A 23,713-nucleotide genomic window follows, 5' to 3' on the forward strand; every position below is an offset into this window, starting at 1 on the left:
ATGCGTGGCTCAACAGGGGAAACTGCTATAGAAAGCTCCGATCTGAGGCTCAGGGCGACCCTTCACCTACAGTGGAGCATCCACGGGGACACTACTCGAAGAAGAATATTAAGTTAGTTAAGTGTAAAAAATAATAAGCACCAAAGAAAATGAGTTAAAATGCTTTCTATATTGTTGGGGGAGGGTGGGAAGGGAGAGTAGGCCTACTTGTAAGAAAGGATGGAGTTGAATTTAATGGCTGAAATATCAAACTCCTTTCTTAAACTCTTCACCTATACTGGAATACCACATCACAGAAAAGAAAGGTAAAAACCCTCTAACTTGCCTCTGGTGCAAATAAACCTGAAATGTTATACTAATACGTCCATTTTCTTATTACTAAAATGCTGAGGAAGACAAGAGCAAGAGAAATAATCAGGGGCTCAAAAGAGTGATTTATGGAGGAAAATTTAAAGGAACTCAATATAAAGAGTGCAGGTAGGCAAACAACAAACATGACAAGTCTATAAATATGAAACCCTCCATATTCTGCCCCCTCACATTTGCCAGGAACATAGTTACTACAAACTTCACTGACATTTATTTTACTTACTATATCGTTACAGTCAATTTGTGTATCATTAAATCTGAAAAATGCATACATGTGAAATAACTAAAAGGCATTGGACAAATACCTTTGTCTATATCATAGAAAACTTTCCCTTATACAGAACAATGTAGTTTTAGAAAGTGGTGTTTCAATGGCAGATAGTTAAATTTCAGAAATCTTTATATCGCTTTAAAATGAAAAATAATGGCAAACATTTCTTGCCTGTGAGATGCCAATATGCAAATTAATTTGAATACTTAAGGCTGCACATTTACATACCGTTTGGAACACGCTATTCAAATGCTCAAATTTGAGAAATCTACAGCATGCTTACTCTTTTGAGTACTTTTTGCAGAACAACTAAAATATCCTTTTGTATAAAATAGTAAAGTGAATTAACTGAAGAACTAAATGAAGGCAAGACAAAAAATTAACTGAAATAGAGTTAAACTTACTTTTGTGAATAGGAATAGGTTTCACAAGATCTGGTTGTGCTTGCGTAATAGGTATAGGTGGCCCTTTTCCTCCAATATGATTATTCACAACAGGAGGAGTCTGTGGCCTGCCTCTTAGAAGAGGTGACATACACCGACGTCTTTTAGGAATCCCTTGCATATTAGGCTCTCCAGGTCGTTTGTGTTTATTTTGGGGCCCTGATACAAATTCATCTGCTTCATCTATCATCATTCCCTGTAACAAATATATAAAAAAGCTTCCTTAAATCTGTGTTATTTTGCACAGCAAGTTTAACAAAAAACATCACACATCCAACCATTTCCTGACACTGTCAGGTATTAGACAATCCAATCAGGTAAAATAAGCCACCTTGACTTGGTTTCTTAGATGTCAAGTTTAAAAAAGTCAAATTATTTACTCTGGGGAACTAATGTGTTGAAGACCACTCTATAAACAATATGCAAAGAAAGAATGGTGACCACTGTTATAAAATTGTGTAGGTAAAATGTAACCTTTAAACTAGAGTTACACACAATGTAATTTTTTAATCAGTTATACATTCAACTATATTGGTAATTCGCTCAAGTCAAGTCAAAGACCTGGATTTGTGAAGTAGAAAACTAGAGAAGCCATCAAGTTAATGCAAGCTTTTTGCTAAGGAAGGATTTAATAAATGGGAGTGGAATAAAAAAGAATAGAGTGATGGCAATCTCACAACATATGAATTTAGCATATTAAAAAGTCAGAAACTTTATAAATGACTTCTAATTAAAAGTCTGTCCCTCCATGAAAATACAGGGATCTAAAAAAGGGTTGAGAAAATTTGGAAAAGAAGGTCCCTATATTTCTTAAGCAGTTGGATAAGCTTATAATTAGCAATACATACACATGCCATAGCACTAATTTAACACAAAAAGAGTACGGAAGAGAAATTACCTTCTTGTCCAATTTAAATGGATTACCAAATGTATGTAGCCTTCGGGGTTGATCAGGGTCTAGCTCTCGAAGGGGGGATGGTATCTGTTTTAGGAACTCCTGATAATTTCCCATTTGTGCTATTGGTACACTGTGAACTTGATCTATTAGAATTGAAGATAATTTTTATGACTGTAGAAATAGTATGACACTATTCATTTCATCAGTATTTAATTCTGGATGCCTTTCACATATCCAGTTTTCATATTATTCCATCTTTTTCATCCAGATGTGTCAACAGAAAAGTATACAGAGATAATGCTCAAAACCTATCTTCCTCCTTGTCAACAAAATAGTTAAAATATGTAATCTACTACTTCACAAACTGTGGAAGGCTTCCCTTGGTGTTGAAGAAATCAACGTATGTAGAATGTCTATTGTCATCATCTCACTGTAGAATTGAGTGATAGTCTTCTGAGTACAGTTTTTGTTTTTCCAATATAATACACAATTCTTTTTGGACAGTATGGGATGGAAAGGAATGGCAACTATCTGAAAACACTAATTTAAGGATGTTAAATTTAGATTTATCAATTAATCAAACAGTCGATGTAATTCGCACTGACTATTCGATTAGTAGATAAGAGCGCCTCCACCTTTGAAATGTAGCAAAAGCCCTGCCGGCTCTTACTACATTTCAAAGGTGGAAATGCCACAGGGAGCACGGGCCCTGCTGACCCGGCGCTCTCTGCTTTTGAAACTGTTTTGAGTCTCTAGCTTGCCCCAGGCTCTCTGCAGCGCTTCTTCTTTTGAAATGTAGCAAGAGCCCTGCTCTTGCTACTTTTCAAAGGCAGAAGTGCCACCAGTTCCCCGCTATGCCCCTGCCCTTCCCCACCACAGAGATGGTGCTAGAGGGAACCAGCTTTTAAGCCAGCTCCTATTTCTCCTCCCCTCCCCTTGCTGCCTCTCTCTGACAGACAGCAAGGGGGGGGAAAGCGATTAGTTGAGTCGACTAGTTGCTAACATCCCTACACTAATTGTAAAATGTACTGAGGTTACTGTTACACTGATGCAGACAACTGTGTAATAATATTCCACTTCAACACCCTACTCTGAACTTTGATTATGTAAAGAAGTTCCTTCCCACCTGCCAAAAATATGAAGACTTCATCAGAAGTTGAACACCAATAACTTGATAAATGTCCTTACTAATATTGTCAGCATGCTGCAAAATTCCTGTAGTATTGTACAAGTTTCAAGAGCATTTTTAAGAGCCTTGTGATTCAGGTTTTTAATGTGTTTTTCACCTCACAACATGACACATTTCACTCAAATCCTTTGCTCAGCAAGGAAACAGGTTGGGTAGCAGATTAGCCTAGAATTCATGCCAGTTGTAATACAGACAGCTCTCCAGAAACTGCCCACACGTTTTTTAATAGTCATTGGATGGTAGTGGCCAACAAATATTTGCAATCTTGAAATGTTGTTAGAAGTCTGGTTTTCTCTTTTCTGTCTATTTTTATTTCATTATTATCTTCTTCTCATCAGGTGCCACAGTGTAATGAAACACTAACTGCAGAGTATTCTGAAACAGAGTACTTCTCTTGAGCTCTAATACTATCATTTATAGCTAGCATAAGTCTAGGAGTCTACTACAGGCCACCTAGCCAGGTGGAAGAGGTGGATGAGGCCTTTTTTAAACAATTAACAAAACTATCCAAAGCCCAAGATTTGGTGGTGATGGGGGACTTCAACTATCCAGACATATGTTGGGAAACTAACACAGCGGGGCACAGGCTATCCAATAAGTTTCTGGACTGCATTGGAGACAACTTTGTTTCAGAAGGTTGAAAAAGCTACCAGAGGAGAAGCTGTTCTGGATTGGTTTTAACAAATAGGGAGGAACTAGTTGAAAACTTGAAAGTGGAAGACAGTATAGGGGACAGTGATCATGAAATAATAGAGTTCATGATCTTAAGGAAAGGTAGAAGGGAGACCAGCACAACTGAGGTAATGGATTTCAGGGAGGCAGATTTTGATAAGCTCAGAGAACTTGTAGGTAAGGTCCCATGGGAAGCAAGACTGAAGGGAAAAACAACTGAGGAGAGTTGGAAGTATTTCAAAGGAACGTTGTTAAGGGCCCAAAAGCAAACAATTCCGCTGTGTAGGAAAGATAGAAAATATGGCAACAGACCAGCTTGGCTTAACAAGGAGATCTTGCATGATCTCAAAATAAAAAAGGAGTCATATAAAAAATGGAAACTAGGACAAATAACAAAGGATGAATATAGGCAAGCAACACAGGAATGCGGGGCAAGATTAGAAAGGCAAAGGCACAAAATGAGATCAAACTAGCTACAGGCATAAAGGGAAACAAGAAGACCTTTTAAATACATTAAAAGCAAGAGGAAGACCACGGACAGGGTAGTCCCACTGCTTAGTGAGGAGGGAGAAGCAGTAACAGGAAACTTGGAAATGGCGGAGATGCTCATTGACTTCTTTGTTTCGGTCTTCACCGAGAAGTCTGGAGGTGTGCCTAACGTAGTGAATACAAGCAGAGAAAGGGTAAGATTAGAAGATAGGATACACAAAGAACAAGTTAAAAATCACTTAGGAAAGTTAGATGTCAGCAAGTCACCAGGTCCTGAGGAAATGCATCCCAGGATACTCAAGGAACTGATAGAGGAGATATCTGAGCCTTTAGCTATGATCTTTGAAAAATCATGGCAGACAGGGGAGATTCCAGAAGACTGGAAAAGGGCAAATATTGTGCCCATCTATAAAAAGGGGAATAAGAACAACCCAGGAAACTACAGACCGGTCAGTTTAACGACTGTCCCAGGGAAGATAATGGAGCAGGTAATTAAGGAAATCATATGCAAACACTTGGAAGGTAATAAAGTGATAGGGAATAGCCAGCATGGGTTTGTGAAGAACAAGTCATGCCAAACTAATCTGATAGCTTTCTTTGATAGGATAACGAGCCTTGTGGATAAGGGAGAAGCGGTGGATGTCATATACCTAGACTTTAGTAAGGCATTTGATACGGTCTCGCATGATATTCTTATTGATAAACTAGGCAAATATAACTTAGATAGGGCCACGATAAGGTGGGTGCCTAATTGGCTGGATAACCATAGTCAGAGAGTTGTTGTTAATGGTGCTAAATCTTGCTGGAAAGAGATAACAAGTGGAGTTCCACAAGGGTCTGTTTTGGGACCCGTACTGTTCAATATCTTCATCAATGATGTAGATATTGGGATAGAGAGTACGCTTATTAAGTTTGCAGATGATACCAAACTGGGTGGAGTTGCAACTTCTTTGGAGGATAGGGACATAATTCAAAATGACCTTAGCAAGTTAGAGAAATGGTCAGAGGTAAACAGGATGAGGTTTAATAAAGAGAAATGCAAAGTGCTCCACTTAGGAAGGAACAATCAGTTCCATACATACAAGATGGGAAGCGACTGTCTAGGAAGGAGCATGGCGGAAAGGGATCTAGGGGTCCTAGTGGACCACAAGTTGAATATGAGTCAACAGTGTGATGCTGTTGCAAAAAAAGCAAATATGATTCTAGGTTGTATCAACAGGTGTGTTGTAAGCAAAACTCGTGAAGTCATTCTGCCGCTCTACTCTGCACTAGTTAGGCCTCAGCTGGAGTACTGTGTCCAGTTCTGGGCGCCACATTTCAAGAAGGATGTGGAGAAATTGGAAAGGGTACAGAGAAGAGCAACAAGAATGATTAAAGGTTTAGAGAACATGACCTATGAAGCCAGGCTTCATGAACTGGGCTTGTTTAGTTTGGAAAAAAGAAGATTAAGGGGGGACATGATAGCGGTTTTCAAATATCTAAAAGGGTGTCACAACGAGGAAGGAGAAAATTTGTTCCTCTTGGTTACTGAGGACAGGACAAGGAGTAATGGGCTTAAAGTGCAGCAGGGGAGGTTTAGATTAGACATTAGGAAAAAATTCCTAACTGTCAGGGTGGTCAAATATTGGAATAAATTGCCAAGGGAGGTGGGGGAATCTCCCTCTCTGGAGATATTTAAGAACAGGTTAGATAGACATCTGTCAGGGATGGTGTAGACGGAGCTTGGTCCTGCCTTGAGGGCGGGGGGCTGGACTCGATGACCTCTCGAGGTCCCTTCCAGTCCTATTATTCTATGGTAAGTCATTGTACTGCCTGCTGTAAGTCACCACAGACAGAAAAGGACTGAATTAGCAGGGAAACAACTACCTTCTCACTCAGAGGTGCTCCTTTCAGGGCAAGCATAAGGCAAGTTGGCAGGATGGGTGGGGTAACTTGCTCTACCAATGCCTATTATATACCTATTATATGGACAGAGAACTTCAGTGTCCAGGACTGTCCAGAAGATATTTGTCCTCTGATATACCCAGAAAGTTGGAAAGAAGTGAAATAAAAACAAACAAGTTCAAAAGCAGAACAATACAAAACTGTTCTTAAGACAAGGATAAAGAAATTAGATGGAAGACATAAGCTTTTTCTCCCATAAGTCACTAGAATATGCCTAACTTACAATAAACATGTGGTGAAAAAAACAAGAAAAACCACTGGAGATTGTGAGCAACAGCACAAGTCTTAGAATAAGTTTATTTCAGAAAGAAAACCTTCCAAATAAGCACCTATTGAAGAACTATCAACTTTACTCCATTCAGCAAACTACACAAAATTATGCTAATATTACACACTTTAAGATATGCAAGCAAACCAATAATCTTACCTTCATCTTGTCCTTTGAGAAACTTGCGAGTTCTCTTCAGAAGATTAGACCTCATTCTTGTTAAGTGATCCAAAAGATTCCTTCTGGGTATGTCATAAGCATTTCTAAAGGTTTGAGGTTTCAATTCCTACAGTAGCAGCAATATAATAATGTTTTGATTAATACGACATGAAAAAACATCTAATACTTCAATGGAAGTGTATTGAAAATAACAACATTACACATAATGGTGCTTACCTTATTCAGCAAAGCTATTTGGAACCCAGCATACTCCTTCATATTGAAGTCTAGAAGTCTATGAGGAATTTCCCCAGTAATCCCCTGTAGCAGTTGTTGAAAATCGTTCCTATGTGCCATAGACAGGTTGTGTGATCTGCTTCTGACCTTAATTCCAGTCTCTTGCGCTACCTTTTTGCCTACAGAGCCAATGACTCTATCGGACTCTATTTTGGCCTTAATTTGAAATAAATAAATAAATAAAATTGACAATATACTCTTAAAAGGATTAGTCAGAATATTAAATTCATTTCTAATTCTTACCTAGAAGACTCGGCAATGTATTAATATACTATTCAAGAATATAATGTGTATGAGTGTTACGGTGGTTTGCTGAAGGTACTACTACAATTCTAAATCATTAGAATATGGTAAACAGTTTTTGTGTCTAGCTCTTCCATGTATTTCTAGGGTGCCCATTATTATAGTATCTAAGCACCAATATGCATGCAATGCTTTTATTTTCAGAAAAATGCCATGATTAAGATTATTGGAAAAATGTGCCACAATTTCTGCATGTGCTCATGGATTTTACTTTGTGAAAACAGCTGAAGTTTTATGCGAATTCTCAGAAGGTAACATCTCATTTAGCGGTATTTATTATGGACTCATACGATGATATCAATTTCTTTTTAAAAAAAAGGCAAAAGATACAAAAGAATGTGAGATTAAAGCAAGGAAGAGACAGTTCAACTTCAACAAAATAAAGGAACAGCAATCTTTTGATTCTTCCTCCATTTGGCAGTCAGTTCTCCATAGCCAGTAATTTTTTACCTGCTCAGTATGTCCCCAAATCAAATGTGCTATGAAAGGTAACACTAGTAGTTTGGCAGAATATAGTTGAACAATGAACCAGAAGCCATTTGAGAACTTCTAACTGCCATACAATCTTTATTCAGAGGTTTCACATAAGTTCCTTCCATACTTTACATCTAAATGTTATTTCCCATTTTCAGAACATAAATCTCAAACTGGTACAATACTTCAAAATGAAAGATATTTTAAGAATGATCACTATACCATAGCTATAACATACTGTACACAACAATGTATTTTAGGTATTTTGAGCCAAAGTTGTATAAATCTAGAGATTGATATATTCTGCAGATTTTTGTTCAAGATGACCACACAATTTGGTAAGACTCATCACAGATTTCCATTAGATTTGTCTAGGAGCTTAAAAATAAGATCTATATTATAGGTTTCTAAACTTAAAGAAATTTTAACATACAAAGTAATTAATGCTTGCATTTCTGTATCTTTTTGTGTCCAACCTATTCTATTTGTCATTATCCAAAAAAGTTTGTGAACATAAACAGTAACTGATAATGGGAAATATATAGTTTTTTAGCTGCTAGAGCAGGAGAGTCCCTACCATTGCCAGTGGCTTACTGTGTAACCTTGTTCCTTCTGTGCCAGTTTCCCCATTTATAAGAAGCATTTCAAAGTGGATTAAAGACATTGTTTACTATGTTTTATATTTAGCTAGTACCTTTCATTTTTCATGGATCCTGAAGCACTTCACAAATTATGGGCCAAAAATGAAAAAAGCTGTATTTTGTCCAAATACATATAGGCTCAAATCCCTGATCTCATTCAAGGCGTAATGTGATTTTTTAACACTCAGAGCAGAAAGGATTGCCTTTTAAACTACAAATATATTAAAGTTGGCAGATATGAAAATGCTGCTTACATACTATATACTTTGAGTTATCCAACCAGCCATATTTCAGTATACATATTTTGCAGTTTAGTCTATAAACAGAGTTTTTAACTTAATTCAGAAATGAAAAATGTACCAACAGAAATCACATATAGGAATTCAGATATAGTAAAGGGGGACAGACCCTCAAGTTAAGGACCAATATGGTTCAATGATATTTTCAAAAAACTTAAATTGTCCTGCAGCACCTTAGAGACTAACAAAAAATGTAGATAGTATCATGAGTTTTTGTGGGCACAACCCACCTCCTTCAGATGACCTGAAGTAGGTTGTGCCCACGAAAACTCATAACACTATCTACATTTTTTGTTAGTCTCTAAGGTGCTGCAGGACCATTCATTGTTTTTTTAAGTTTTATAGCATTTACAGACTAACACGGCTACCCCTCTGATATTTTCAAGTTAGTCTGACATTAGCATATCAATGTTTTCCAATTTTAGTTTTTTTTTTAACTGTTCTTTTGCATTAACATTACCTGTTGACTCAACTTTTTGAGGTATGAAATTACACTGTAACTAAGTCCATATTCCACACTGTCTGCTATAAGGTTAGGTGCGCCCATCATTCTCACAGCTTTCTTCAAAGGCTGAAACAAATAATATATGCATTTATATATTTATAACATTGTATATTTGTATCCTCAAGTTGGTAGCAAGAGTTTAAAGTACGCTATGACTTGTGTTCATTTCAAAGTGAATTTGTAACCCATGAAGACAAATGTTGGTGAATGTATAATTCAAATAGTAGCCATATCTGATCAAGTTTTTATTACATTAAGGTCAAAGGAAAAAGTCAATGCATTAATGGAAATTTTAAGAACATTATTCTTCCAGGGGCATACATGATGTCATAAATATGAAATCCTAGATTGTACACATTAACCTTTTATTTTTATGTTCAGAAAATTCTTTATCAAATAAACCCAAAAGAAGACCGTGAACAGAACAAGCTAATAACTGAAGATGCAATTTCACATCCACCACAGGTTGTAGGATACAACAGAAATTCTGAAACACGCATAAAATAAATCATCTTACCCCTAGATAGTAAGGAGGCATTGTCTTCAAATAGCTTTCAAATGACTGCCGCCATTTTAAGGTTGGCTTTGCCTTGTGTACTTTGAATAAGTCGTCTAAGAAGTTATACGAATAGAGATAAAGTTAGATGAGAAGTACATTTCTAAATATAAGGCATCATTCCCCACACATTTTCTAAGAGCATTTCTTCTAAAGATGTGGCATGCTGCACTGAGGCTTAATCAAAGCTAATCACTATGGGATACAGTTCATGAGGTGTGCAAGGAAAACAGAATCTTGTAAGGTGTTATTTATAAAATCTAACTCATCAGAGCTACAGGAGTAGGAAAAGCAGCAGCAGCAGAGGGAATAAAAGCAGCAACAGCAGCATATTGAAGGATGAGTAATACTATCTGAATACTCATTTTTAAAAGTCAACAGGCTTATACACAGACTGAGGAATGGTAGTAATTTTTTATAAGTGAATCATGAATATAGTAGACACCAAATTTTTTTTCTCTTTTCAATAGGAATATTATACTCTTAATGTTTTGGATTTGTATAGGCTTATGATTATTAACAGTAGCATAAATAACACAAAAAACTAACTAAGCTGAAGCAATTTCCCCATCTGCCTACCACATCAGAAAAATCTGAGAAAGCTATATTTACCTAAGAGAGGAAGGAGGACTGGATAATTGTAAGGCATCACAAATAGGTTCACACAATTCAGTGCTGTACTAGCTTTCAAGTAACCAAAAGGATGGCCAAGTTCACTATATTTTGCACTATTGCTCACATACACCTGCAATAAGAAGAGTTTATGTCGTTCATGTATTATTAAAGTGTGAGTTATAAATAAAAGGTGTGATGTTAGGTAGTTTACAATAAATCAACACACAATCAGAATTTCAGACCAAGTTATTAACAAAATACTGTTTCTCAAATAAATGTCCTTCAGTTAGCACATATTCAACTTGCCTGCCAGCAGGTCTGAGGAGATTTCCTTTCCAGAATGAACTGGGTCAGCGGTGAAGGTTCTAACTCATATTTATCAAAAGGTAATTTGTCAATGACCATTGGTTCACAGTCAGTGCAGGAATACTTCACTATAGGATGAGATGTGCGAGGTGGCTAAACAGAAACATTCAGCTGTTAAGTGTGGGTCTGCACAAACAAATACAGATCTATTCATTTTAATTCTTACTCCAAAACAATATAAAAGCATTTTGAAAAATTGTCCCTTAACTATCTGTTAGTATGTGTCTGAAATAAAGAAATATGGATTGTTTAAGTATTTTATCTTAGTGAAACCTGAACGAACAGTTGTTAGGTTTAGATAGGCAGCAAATCTTAATTTAGAGTGTAAGTATATTTAGAAAGTAAAAGCCAAGTATTTTAACTGCTAACTCAAGGGGTCAGGCAAGGACAATGATTTACAAATGGAGTAGATTATCCTACTCCATTCAACATCTTTATGGCTGGGAAGAATATAAATCATTACTGATAAAGTTTGCTGATAAAACAAAAATTGGGGAGTATAAACAACAAAGAAGTCATATCACTGATTCAGAACCCGGGGTCAGCCCTAGTTCTGGGGAAATGCTGTGCAGAAACCAGGGTCAGCTGGGGAGTCCCCAACTAATCCCGGGTTCCACTGAAATGCCATGTGGAGTCTGGGATTAACTGGGGAGTCCCCAGATGACCCCAGGCCACATGGAGCTGCCATTTTGAAATGCTGAGGTGGCATTTCAAAGGGGCAGCGCCGTGGAGCCCGGGATCAGCTGGGGACTCCCCAGCTAACCACAGACACCATGGCTTTGAAATGCACAAGAGCCCCCGATGGTCACTGCTAAGCAAAAATCTCCAATCAGCAGCATGAGGATGCACCAAGACCTGAGTGGAGAACCCACAGGAACACACATCTCGAAGAACCATCATTACTGCACAGGGTAACTTCTTACACATTTAAACAAATACATGTTTAACATCCCTACTTCATACCCCAATGAAGGAGTCATCTCGGTCCTCTCAGAACAATCAAACAAATTCATAAAGTTCTTAATGCAGGCTCTTAGCAGAGATGTAACAAACTTATCTTAAGTTTCTGGAGTCAAGATATCCTTATTCAGGACACATGAAGTGTAACAGAAGATATTAGCTTTAGTGAGAAACCTGGGATAAGGTCTGAGCATGACCCTATCTTTAGTAAAGGTAGAATACAGAGGGAGAGCCATGAGAGCTGCAATTTAACCCACTTGTCGCCAGATGTTATTGCCACTAGGAAAGTCACTTTTGTGGATCGGTACTCCACTGTGGTAGTGCCTAGTGGTTCAAAGGGTGGCCTAGTGAATGTATCAAGTACAAAGTTTAGATCCCAAGGAGGTACAGGCGGGTGTAAATTTGGACGCGTTTTCCACAAGCCTGTTAAGAAACGCTTCGTCATGGGGTGTGCAAAGAGTGAGAGATCATCAACTAGTTCATGGAAGGCCATGATAGCAGAGAGATGGACTTGAATCGAGTTGATGGAAAGGCCTGCGTCACTAAGATCCATCAAGTACTACAGTACGGTGGGTACGGGAGCGGTCATCTGTTGTAATTGATGAACTCTACACCACTGCTGAAAACATTTCCATTGGTTTTGGTACGTGTATCTTGCGGAGGAGCGTCAACTATTCAGTAGGATGTGCTTAACTCTCCCTAAGCAGGTATGTTCTTCATTTTGGAACCACAGAGAAGCCATGCTGTAAGTTTCAGGGTTTTGGTGTTCAGGTGAGTCTTGCCCCGGTGTTGGTTAAGTAAGTGGGGACTCATAGGATGAGCAATCAGTTGAGCTACTGACAGGTGTTGTAGGTCAGGGAACCAAGGTTGTCTTGGCCAGTAGGGAGCTATCAGAATTACTGCGGCCCAGTCTGAGCGGATCTTGTTGATTACTCTGGAGAGTAAAGGAATTGGTGGGAAAGCATAGAGTAGGGGAGCAGTCCAGCAGATGGTGAAAGAGTCTCCCTCCAACCTCTTGCCCTGACCTGCTTCAGAGCAGAATCAGTGACATGTGGGGTTGATTGCTGTCGCAAACAGATGTACAAGTGAGGACCCAAATTGTCAGAAAATTGGGAGAATATTAAGACCAAGTTCCCACTTGTGTTGTTCGGAGAAGTATCTGCTCAATTTGTTAGCTGTGGTATTTTGTAAGCCTGGCATGTAAGCGGCAGTTGGGGTTATCTGGTTCTTGCAGCACCAGTTCCAAAATCTGATTGCCTCTTCACAGAGTGAGCATGATCAGGCATCCCCCGTTTGTTGATATAAAACAGAGATTGTGTCATTGATGAGGACACAAATGGTTCTGCCCTTTAGGAGAGGGAGGAAGTGAGCACATGCTTTGCGGATGGCTCTGAGTTCCAGGATATTGATATGGATGTGCAGCTTGGGATGAGACTAACTGCCCTGTACTGTTCTTGTGTTGCAGTAGGTCCCATCCCAGGAGTGATGACCATTACTGATGGGTCTGGGTGATGGTAAGGTATATGCCAGCTACTAGGTTGTTTGTAGAGGTCCACCAGTCAAGAGATTGTAATATTACCATTGGGAATGTATGGAGCTTTGTGAGGCTGTGTCGGTTGGGAACATAGATGCTAACATACTGAAGGCAACATGTGCAAGCTCACAAATAAAACAACGAAGATTGTTGCTGCCATGTTTCCCTAGATTTGGAGACATGTGAGTGCTGTAGTAATGAAGGTATGTTTGACTGTCCTGATAAGATTGCATAGCGTTTGGAACAGTTGCAGTGGGAGGTAGGCTCTGGCTGTGTCTGCATCTAGAAGACTTCCCATTCCCAATGAATTCTATCATTTGACTAGATTGCAGGGTACATTTTCGGATATTTACGAGGAGGCCTAGGTGGGAGAAGTACTCTCTGGTAGTGTTTATTTTAGTTATTGTTTGTTGATGTGTGGGCCCCTTGATTAGGCAGTCGTCAAGGAAGGGAAAAATAATGATGCCCTGCCTCCTGAGAAAGGCCGTAACTGTGGCTAAGATCTTGGAAAAAACTCAAGGGGACGTGGACAGACCAAAGGGAAGGACTCATTTTTGGTAATGCTCTTGTCCTACCACAAATTGGAGACATCTTCTATGGGTAGAATGTATGGTTATATGGAAGTACATGTCTTGAAGATTGAGGGCTGAGAACCACTCCCATTTGGTCCAATGCAGGTATAATAGTCTCCATAGTCACTATCCTGATCTAAAATTGGCCTCCAACCACCTGTTTTAAAATAATTGCAGTTAGAAAATAATTGGAATAGAACCCTGTTCCTTGAAACTCTGTGGGAACTGACTCTATAGCCCGTAGGATGAGTAGTTTTTGCAACTCTGCTTGTAACAGGGGCTCATGAGAGGCATCCCTGAAGAGGGACAGGGAAGGAGGTTGGGTAGAGGGTATAGTCATAAAAAAGATTGTGTAGCCCAATTTGATGATCTCGAGAACCCATTTGTCTGTAGTAATAAGGGCCCATTGTTGGTAAAACATGGAAGTTGTGGGGGTTGTTGGAAAGGTTGGAGCTGAGTGGAGCACCAGGAAGGCAATGATCCTGTTGGGGATGAGTGCTGTGACAAAAATCTACTTCCCTGATCAAAGCCATGTGCAGTTTGCAGTGAAGCTGATATGGGAGAGTAAGAAAGTATTTCTGCCATTTGCCTTTGCGAGCTAGTGTGAGGTATTGTAGGAGAGCATGGTGAAGCTACTCTCTACACCGATGGAGATAGTGCGTCTGGTTGCGAGTCTTTTTATAAGTGCTGCGTTTTGCTCACCACTTTTTTATGCTCCAGTGCCAGAGCTCACTTTAACTCCACCTGCCGGGAACTGGCTTGTTCAGTTGGTGCCAGGTTGTTTTTGGGTGCCGGCAGTGGCAGCGTGTGCGCCAGGCTTTGTTGGTGCTGGTCATTGCATCAGGGGGTGGCAGCTCACTGTTTCAGTTGCAACTCAGCTCTCTTTGCTGAGGTCAGTTTACGTTTCTCCACGGTGCCAGAAATTAACAGCACCGAGGAACGAGCAGACCAGGACATGGCCGGCAGTGATCATGCCGAGGAAGCATGAAGCACTGAAGTGCCTCTGTGGGGTGATGAGCTAGCCCTCTCGCGGGGCACTGAGCGTGTCTGTGTGTTTGGGCACTTATCCCCCGGTGGTTGGAAGGATCTCTCCCAGAGAAGATTCTTCAACCTCATTTCATGGTCTTTCCTCACTCTAGCTGTCATGTTCTGACAATGCGGATACTTCCGCGCTGCATGGCTTTTGCCTAAGCATTTTATACAAGAGGCATGTCTGTCAGAAACCAGCACTGAGTCCTGACAATCACATTTCTTAAACCAGGAGAGCCTGGCATGTTGAAGGAATGTGAAGGTTCAAAAATTGGGGGAAAAAAGCTGAGTAGGAAGGCAAAAAGGAAAAACCTGGTGAAGCAGGTTTTGTTGAGTTTTTTTGTAACAGAACACTAGGTAAAACTAAGTAAAAACTGACAAACTATGAACAACTGTTAAAATGAACTAAACTATTTTAAAAACAACAAATGGTCTGGTAGCACTTTACAGACTAACAAAACATGTAGATGGTATCACGAGCTTTTGTGGGTACAGCCCACTTCTTCAGATGACTGGAATTTTGAGTTTAGGATGTGCCCGTGAAAGTTCATGATACCATATACATGTTTTGTTAGTTATTTGTTGTTCTTTAAGTTTACCCTGTACAAACTAACTCGGCTATACCCTGAAGCTTCTAGACTATTTTACTATTTCCTGTCAGAAAGGAGAGCACTGCTGCAACTCCATCATCTGCCGAGGATAGTAGAAAAGGAGCTGAGGAAGGCTCATGCCATGCATACACCTAACAGACGAAAACAGCATGAGGTGGTGACTGTGCATTCATGGTGCAGGAGGCACTGCTAGGCAAAAATCTATGATCAGCAATGCAAGGACATACAGAGACCTGAGTGGAGCACCTACAGGGACACCACTCGAGGAAGAACTACTAGATATTTAGCAGATACACTTTTACAAGTGGGGGCAGGCTTTCAAGTGGAGCTGCCTGCACCCCTTCTCCCTGCTGCCTTCCACAGTGGGTTATTCACAACATTCCACCCTGACTTGATTAGATTCATTAACACAAGCAATTTCCCTCTTATATACTCCTACTTCTGTAACTTCCACTTCACTTCATCTGATGAAGTTGGATGACGAAATCTTAGGCCCTTATAAATCTGTTAATCTTTAAGGTGCCACAGGACTCCTCACTGGGTGGTGGTGGTTTATTTTAGATACAGACTAACATGGCTACCCCTCTGAGAAAAAAACATTAGGTTGTGACCAAACATGCCAAGCAATCCATATTCTAAAATTAGTTTTTAAAACTCAGATTAGATGAGATTATTGAAGTACCAAAAATTTAATTATATCAAGTCACAAAAACATCCAAACTCTATTGTCCAAAGTAAGTAATTTTAAAAGTTCACTTGGCTAAGGGAGACACCAAGTTTTAAAATATCTGTAAGGGAGCCACAGAACTAGAAAATGTGGGAACCATGGACCTAGAACAGTAATTCACCAAACTCTGTTAAACCCATACACGGGTAAATGAACAAAGGCAGGCAAATCCTGGGTATGCTTTATTGTGGAGCACAGGGAATTCATTTGTGGGAATGGATATTCTACTGAATAGCTCCATAATACCAAAGTACACAATATTTGGATTTTGTTTTGTAACATCTGCAGGAGATTAATTTTTCTTCAGAATAGGCTGGGCTGCTATGCAACTCAGAAGACTATGTCTTTAAGTGAACTTGGAACAATGAGAAAATATATTACAAACTAAATAAAAACTAAATTTAAGAATAAAATACTTCCATACACACCACACTAATCTTCAATTTTCTATACTCAGTGGAAGCACTTCATGTTCTCTGCAAGCCAAATGCATAGAACACAATAAGTGTATTAACTTTATAAATCAGATGTAGGACGCAAAGACTATAAGTGAAGAGCCTCTTATAAAGTAGGTAACAGAACAAACTTTACATCAGTATAACTAATATTTTCAAGCAAAGTTGAGTGTTCTATGCTACAAATAGAAGTTGGCACAGGTACATCCTTTTATTTTTAATTAAGTAAGAGCATAAAAAAGCTAATGTATTGCCAATGAAGACTTTTTATAGTATGAGGAAAAAAGAGGGTTACTTACCCGTAACTGCTGTTATTCGAGATGTGTTGTTCATGTCCATTCAAATTAGGTGCACACACAATGCGTGCACGGTTCCCGGAGCGTTTTTTACCCAGCGGTACCCGTCGGGCCGGCAGGTTGCCCTCTGGAGTGGCGCCGCTATAGCGGAGCTTAAGTACCCCCTGCCGGTGCTCCCCCTCCTCAGTTTCTTCTTGCTGGAGACTCTGACGAAGGGGAGGTAGGCGGGGAATCGAATGGACATGAGCAACACATCTCGAAGAACAACAGTTACAGGTAAGTAACCGTTCTTTTCTTCTTCGAGATGACTTCCAAGCTAATCCCACTTCATGGAGGAGGGGTCGGAGCACCCAGAAAGAGAAGTCCACGAAAGTTGAACAACCCAGACATATTTATTCAAGTAACAGAACACAGAGAACTGTAGAAAAAAAAGTGCAATGTGGTACAGAGAAATAAACACATTTACAACACGGAGCTGAAGATCGCAAAGCCCAACCCTGCATCTTCCCTGACCTGCTGTGTCAGCATAGTGCGCTGTAAAGGTATGCACTGACAACCATGTGGCCGCCCTGCAGATTTTGGTAATTGGAACCTGTGCCCCAAAGGCTACAGAGGACGCCTGTGCCTGGTGGAATGTGCTGTAACCCGGGACCTTCCCGGCCAAGACATAACACTCCCTGATACACCCCGTGACCCAATTGGACAACCTCTGGTTCGAGATACAGAGCCCTTTCATTCTGTCCGCAAAAGCAACAAGCAGTTCTGTGGACTTATAAAAGGGTTTCGTTCTATCGACATAGAAGGCTAACACCCATCTATCATCTAGGGAGTGGAACACTTGCTCCCTAGGAGAGGCATGGGGCTTCGGAAAGAAAACTGGGAGGTAAATTTCTTGGGACAGATGGAAAGGTGACACCACCTTGAGGAAAAAAGCCGGGTGAAGGCAGAGCCTCACATTATTCTTCAAGAACTCTAGGTAGGGCGGGTTTATAGTTAGCGCCCTCAGATCGGAGACCCTGCGAGCCGATATAATGGCTACAATGAATGCAACCTGCATAGAGAGAGTGCTTCAAAGAGCATGTGGTCAGCGGCTCAAAGGGGGGCGACAAGTCTAGAAAACACGAGGTTAAGGTCCCAAGCGGGAAGAGGGTGTTTAATCAAGTTGTACAACTTATCCAAACCCTTAAGGAACCTGGCCACAGGATCAGAGAACAGAGACACTCCTGCCAATCCAACATGGAAGGCGGAGAGTGATGCCACATGGACTTTGATAGAAGAGGTAGAGAGCCCACCGGACCTGAGTTCGAAGAGGTAGTCCAGAATGGACAGGACAGGTGCACCCCCTTATGGACGCCCAAGACGAGAACCGCCACCACTTGGCTGCATAGGATAGCCTAGTGGATGGCTTCCTGCTACCTAGGAGCACCATCTGCACCTCCTGGGAACATTCCCTTTCTGGTTGCGTCAGCCACGGATAAACCAGGCCATCAGGTGGAAAGAGCTGAGATTCGGGTGAAGCATGAGCCCCCCGTCCCGAGGCTGGGTCAGGAGATCCCGAACCGGTGGGAGTGTTATAGGCTCCTCACTGAGCAGATCCACCAGGATAGGGAACCAGAACTGCCTGGGCCACCAAGGGGCTATCAGGATGACCGTGGACCTGAAGGTCTTGACCCTGGTCAGAACCCTGGGAATTAGGGGAAACGGTGGGAATGCATAGAGGATGCCCGCCAGCCACGGCATGGTCTTGGCATCTCCCCTGGAGTGGTCCCCCAGCCCCAACAGGGAGCAGTAACCCTAGCACTTGGTGTTGTGTGCCGAGGCAAACAGGTCTACTAGGGGACAACCCCACCTGTGGAAGACCTTATGAAGGGGCGAATCCTCGAGGGACCATTCGTGGGCTCCCAGGCATGGGCAAAGTGGGATAACTTGGCCCCAAACAGGGGGCCGGGGAGGGAAACTGGTGCGTAACGCTCTAGAGGACCGTCAAAACGGGTGCTTGGACTGTTGAGAGGGGCCCTGTCCAACCCCATGGGGGTTGTCCCCTCTCGGGCGGCAACCACAAGCTCTGGACGAAGACGGGGCCATGGCCGCCCTTGCCCCCCCACTAGGAGTGCGAGGACGGTGTCTCCAGTAATCCCCACAGGGGACCTGGGACTACATTCTCCCTTGTCTGTAGGAAAGCTGATGTCGCTGAGGAGCCGGCGTGTGAATCCCCAAGGACCGGAGAGTCGACCTCGTGTCTTTGAGCATCAAGTTAGTATGCTCAGAGAACAACGCTTTGCTGTCAAAAGACAGGTCCTGTATAGTAGTCTGGACATCAGGAGGTATTCCAGACACCTGCAGCCAGGAACCACGGAGCATAACTACACCCAATGCCATGGTGTGCGCTGCAGAGTCAACAGCATCAAGGGAAGCCTGAAGAGCCATGTGGGTGTTGGTTCTGCCCTCTGTGGTCATTGCCCCAAATTCTTGACACTCCTCGGCGGGGAGTTTATCTTTGAACTTATCCATCGCCTCCCATGTGTTATAGGCGTATCGACTCAGCATTGCCTGCTGGCTAGCGATGTGGAGTTGCACCCCACCGGTGACATATAGCTTACACCCCATTAAATCTAGGCATTTGGGCTCCCTAGCCTTCGGGGACAGCCCTGGCTGTGGAAGCCTCTCCTCCTGAGCCATGGCTTGGATGACCAAGGACCCCGGGACAGGCTGGGAATACAGGTGCTCGTGTCCCGACTGGGATATAATAGCACCTCTCAACTCCCTTTAAGATAGGGGTTAAGGAAGCCAGGGTCTGCCACAGGGCGTTTGTGATCTTAGCCACAGTTAAGTGGCAAAGCCAAACAGGAGGGCGCATCGTCAGACAGGATGTCTCTTATTGGACCCATGTCCTCTACTACTGGTTCCACTGGGACACCCAGGTTGGAGGCCAGACGCCGGGGCAAATCCTGATGTGACCGAGCATCCATGGTCGGCATCGCCGGTGCGGGATCCGCTAAGGCCTCATCAGGAGACGACGACAACTCCTCCTGAATGGCGCCGGGTCCAGCGTAGGGCCCAGTTGAGCCGCCAGTTGGGCAAGCACCACCGTGTGCGGAAGTGGCTCCAGCACCGAAGCCTGCGGGTCTACAGCAGCATCTATGGTTGCAGTCCTCTAAGGCGAGGGAGGGGGTCGCGACAGGGACGCCAAGGGGGGCGCTTGATGCCCGGAGACACTGGACACTGTGGACGAGGGCACAGGCCCTTGCCACTGATGGTATGCCCATGGCGTCCAGAAAGGCCAGTGCGGCTGAGGTGGCCAAGTCTGTTGTACATGCGAACGATCACACCGGTGCCAGGAACGGGATCTATGCTCTGACAAAGCCCTCGAGGATCCCGATCTGAAAGAGCCCACATCCGAATCTGACGAATAATCAGACTCAGGCTAGTGTGGTGCCAACAACGAGTACCCATTACCACCGGGGGAGGGAGCCAACCTGGCCATGGATTCCGGCTTGCCCGCGTGCGTGCGGTGAGGTCATACCAGAGCCGGTACCGGAAAGACAGGTTTCGGGCCCAACTGTGGTGCCGACACGGTGCACGTGGACTGTGGTGCCGAGGTCGGTGCCAGTTGCGGGTGTGGAGCTGCAGAGTCCAACTGCCCCAGAGATAGCGCTCCTACCGGTGCCACCATGATGAGTAGAACTGATGGCACCGGAGCCATGGTGGCTGCCGTGGAAGGGATCAGCGGCGTCGGCAATGGTGGTACCGGCATCGGCCCCCGGGGGCCGATGCCGGTACTAGAATAGGTGCCGAAACTTGCAGCGGTGCCGAAGAGGACGGTGCCGATGACTGCAAGAGGCCTGGTGCTGGTACTGCTGATGGTGCCGCTGACGGTGCCACATGGCCTGAGTAATACAACACTGGCGCAGCCAAGACCAGCTCCGGGAGAGGTCCCAGCACTGAGGGAAGTCGAGTCCAGCCGAGCACTGGGTGAGGCCTGGCAGCCTGTGCCGAGTCCGGCAACAACAGAGGCAAGTGGTACTGGTCCCACAGAGGACGGTCCCTCTGCATACATGACCGGTGCCGACCGATCCAACTGGTGCCAACATGGCTCCTGACTAAGACCACCTCCACCTCTCCGCTTCAACAGACGACGAAGGGGAGGTAGTGAGGCTAATCAAGTCCTGCGCCGCCTCAAAAGTCTCCGGCGTCAAGGGACGATGCGAGGGTAGCTGACCCGGACTGGATGGTCTCCCTGCTCGCTTCCTCCGCACAGCAGCACTTGGAGATGTCTGGCGTGGCGAGGCGTAGCGGCGGAGTAGGCCCGACCTAGAGTTCCGGCTCAGAGACCTACTGCAGGAAGCCTTTAGTTTCTTTGGTTCCGGCGAGTAAGAATGGTGCAGAGCTCTTGGTACCAAAGTCCATGCACGGGGTGTGGTGTCCTGCATCGACAACGGCACACTGCTCACTGTGGAGTGGCCAGTCAGCGCCAGTTGAAAAGCTGCCTCCATGAGAAGAAGGGGGTGACCTGCCAGCCCGACGGGTACCGCTAGGGAAAAAGTGCTCCGGGAACCATGCACGCGGTGCGTGCACACCTAATTTAAATGCACATGAGTAACCACTTGAAGAAGTAGTTTCTATTATTTGTGGAAGAAGCACTGCTACACTGAACAGGAGACGGGGGCAACTCTCCCACTCCTGCACTAAAATACTGTCATCACTAGCTTTACCGTCTGCCAATTGTGGAGATATTTACAAAGAAGTCCTTCCCCACTTCCTACCCAGCAATAGATTGTCTTTTGGATGGTTACATGTGATAGTTTACAAGATAAAGAGAGAAACCAGCATCAGTTCTAGAATCTTCATTTGCATTCTAAATTACGTCCTTGGGGAAAATACTTCGTTTGAAAGAGATAAATTTAAGTAAGATGTTTACGTTCATGGCTTTGTGCTTAGATGTCGGTAATAAAAGTCTTATAGGCAGTCTGTTTCTTAAAGAAACAGATGTCTCTCACGCAATTATTCCACAATGAACACAGTATGTTAATTGCCACTCAGTATATTATTCACAGCAGTTGAAACATCTGTCTGCTGCATTTCCTTTCACACTTTAGTCTGAATTTCCTTTACAATGCTTATACTTGAACAAGGTAGTCCAAGATTTAAAACGCATGAATAGGACGCAGTTATAGTTTTTGCCTTGCTTCTACCTCACTTCAAGTACTTACCAGTGTCGGAGAATTTTGATCTGGCCAAAAGGATTCTGGAACAGGCCAGTGACCTATGGGAACTCCAGTTTTAGGGTTTGGTCTGACATAGATAAGTTTGTGACAGCTGTGCCAAGGTTGGGGTCCAAAAGACCTAGCTACGTCCATCTGTCCATCTATACAAAAAACAAAATTACTTCCTTAACTCTGTTTTATATAGTATTACAAATTATTTAAACATTCTATGAAATATGCAAGAATTTTTATACACTTAAGAGGGATATCCTTAAAAGTAGATTAGAAACAACCATAATAGTAGATACCAGTTTCTAGCTTATTTTTAGCTTTTTCCTGCAGGAATGCTAATTAATTTAGAGTTGAGTAACACTTAAATGTTTACTGAAAGAGAATCTGAAAAAAACCCAGTTCTTCTATTATCTGATGTGCTTTCAGAACTCATATTTTTCTGGTGCAGAAAGACTGAACATATATTAATCTAATATGAATGACACTAATGAGCTTTTAACATGCATTTCAGGGTTAGAAAAAGCTAGTATTTTCCATGAACATGTTCTAAAAGAACTAGGCAAGTTATTCATATTTAGAACAAAAAGGAGTAAAATTACAGAAATTTAAACCATTCAAGAAGGTGGCTATATTACTACATTAGAAAAGGAACAATAGTGCTTCTTCCAAATTAAACTATGTACACTTCTGGCGACTGTTAAATTTGAAGACCACGTGCAAATCTAATGGGATACAAAAGTATGTAGATATTTTCAAATACCTTCAATTGGTGAAGGATCTGGTCCAGATTTTTCAAAGTTTATTACTACTCCACTTTGCACTTTTTGAACCAAAGACTCAAGACACTGATTCAACATTCTTGAAGAATGCACACAATATGAGCGACCTAGGATTAAAGAAAAAGTCTCACGTGCAAATCTACAACTTCGTATTTCTCCCTTCACCTTATGAAATATCTTCAGGATAATCCATTTCATAGAAGTCTAGTTAAAATGCATTTGATTTAAGATATCTAAACATCCTTTCTCCATGTAACAAGTTTTCTAAAACTGACACAGTATGCTGCATGTTTATTACATTCTCAAAATTGCACTGGCTGTACAAGCAGGTATTTTTGTTTATAAAGCAGTAACAGATAACACCATATATCAACATCTACCATATAAAGTGTTTTGAGGTGAGGCACTGCAGCTATATTATTATTCTATATTATAAAGAAATAGTGTTGCACTTCGGATATCATGTTAATGGATTATTATTAGCAAATAGCTTATTGGTAACTATAATAAAACCAACCATGTTATAAATCAGAAAAATCAAAAAAGTATCAACAGCCAACACAACTATTTAAAGTAACAAGTTGTATGTGTATAGACTAGATGTAATTCATAGATTACTTTTGTCAATGTAAGTAAGGATTGTATTTGTCAATGTAAGAAAATGATCCAAATGTCACATAATGCCCTGTTATGATCTTTATATCTAATATCACAAAACCAAAAAAGTACTTTTCTTATGTACTGATGGGGAATCTGAGATATTGCCTTTAATACAA

At 42.0% G+C, this 23,713-nt stretch overlaps 1 protein-coding gene across 4 annotated transcripts in view; it reads right to left on the reverse strand.

The window, feature by feature from the left end:
- The window catches only part of INTS6 (integrator complex subunit 6), a 104,758-nt gene that overhangs the window by 29,950 nt on the left and 51,095 nt on the right, over positions 1–23,713 (reverse strand). For 3 of the 4 annotated variants that reach the window (XR_012900687.2, XM_075919091.2, XM_075919089.2), the window contains 10 exons: positions 22,919–23,044; positions 22,153–22,307; positions 10,699–10,851; positions 10,390–10,522; positions 9,739–9,833; positions 9,177–9,287; positions 6,940–7,155; positions 6,703–6,829; positions 1,982–2,124; positions 1,045–1,279 (listed from right to left, as the gene is read on the reverse strand). Coding sequence is in view for 3 of the 4 variants with exons in the window: in XM_075919091.2 (XP_075775206.1) it covers positions 1,045–1,279; positions 1,982–2,124; positions 6,703–6,829; positions 6,940–7,155; positions 9,177–9,287; positions 9,739–9,833; positions 10,390–10,522; positions 10,699–10,851; positions 22,153–22,307; positions 22,919–23,044 (1,494 nt within the window). In the remaining variant the exon portion in view is untranslated. The remainder of the gene's footprint in view (positions 1–1,044; positions 1,280–1,981; positions 2,125–6,702; positions 6,830–6,939; positions 7,156–9,176; positions 9,288–9,738; positions 9,834–10,389; positions 10,523–10,698; positions 10,852–22,152; positions 22,308–22,918; positions 23,045–23,713) is intronic. The other variant, XM_075919093.2, reaches the window with a different exon arrangement.

The sequence above is a fragment of the Pelodiscus sinensis genome, chromosome 1 (genome assembly GCF_052426305.1).
Source record: "Pelodiscus sinensis isolate ZL-2025 chromosome 1, ASM5242630v1, whole genome shotgun sequence".
NCBI lineage: Eukaryota > Metazoa > Chordata > Testudines > Trionychidae > Pelodiscus > Pelodiscus sinensis.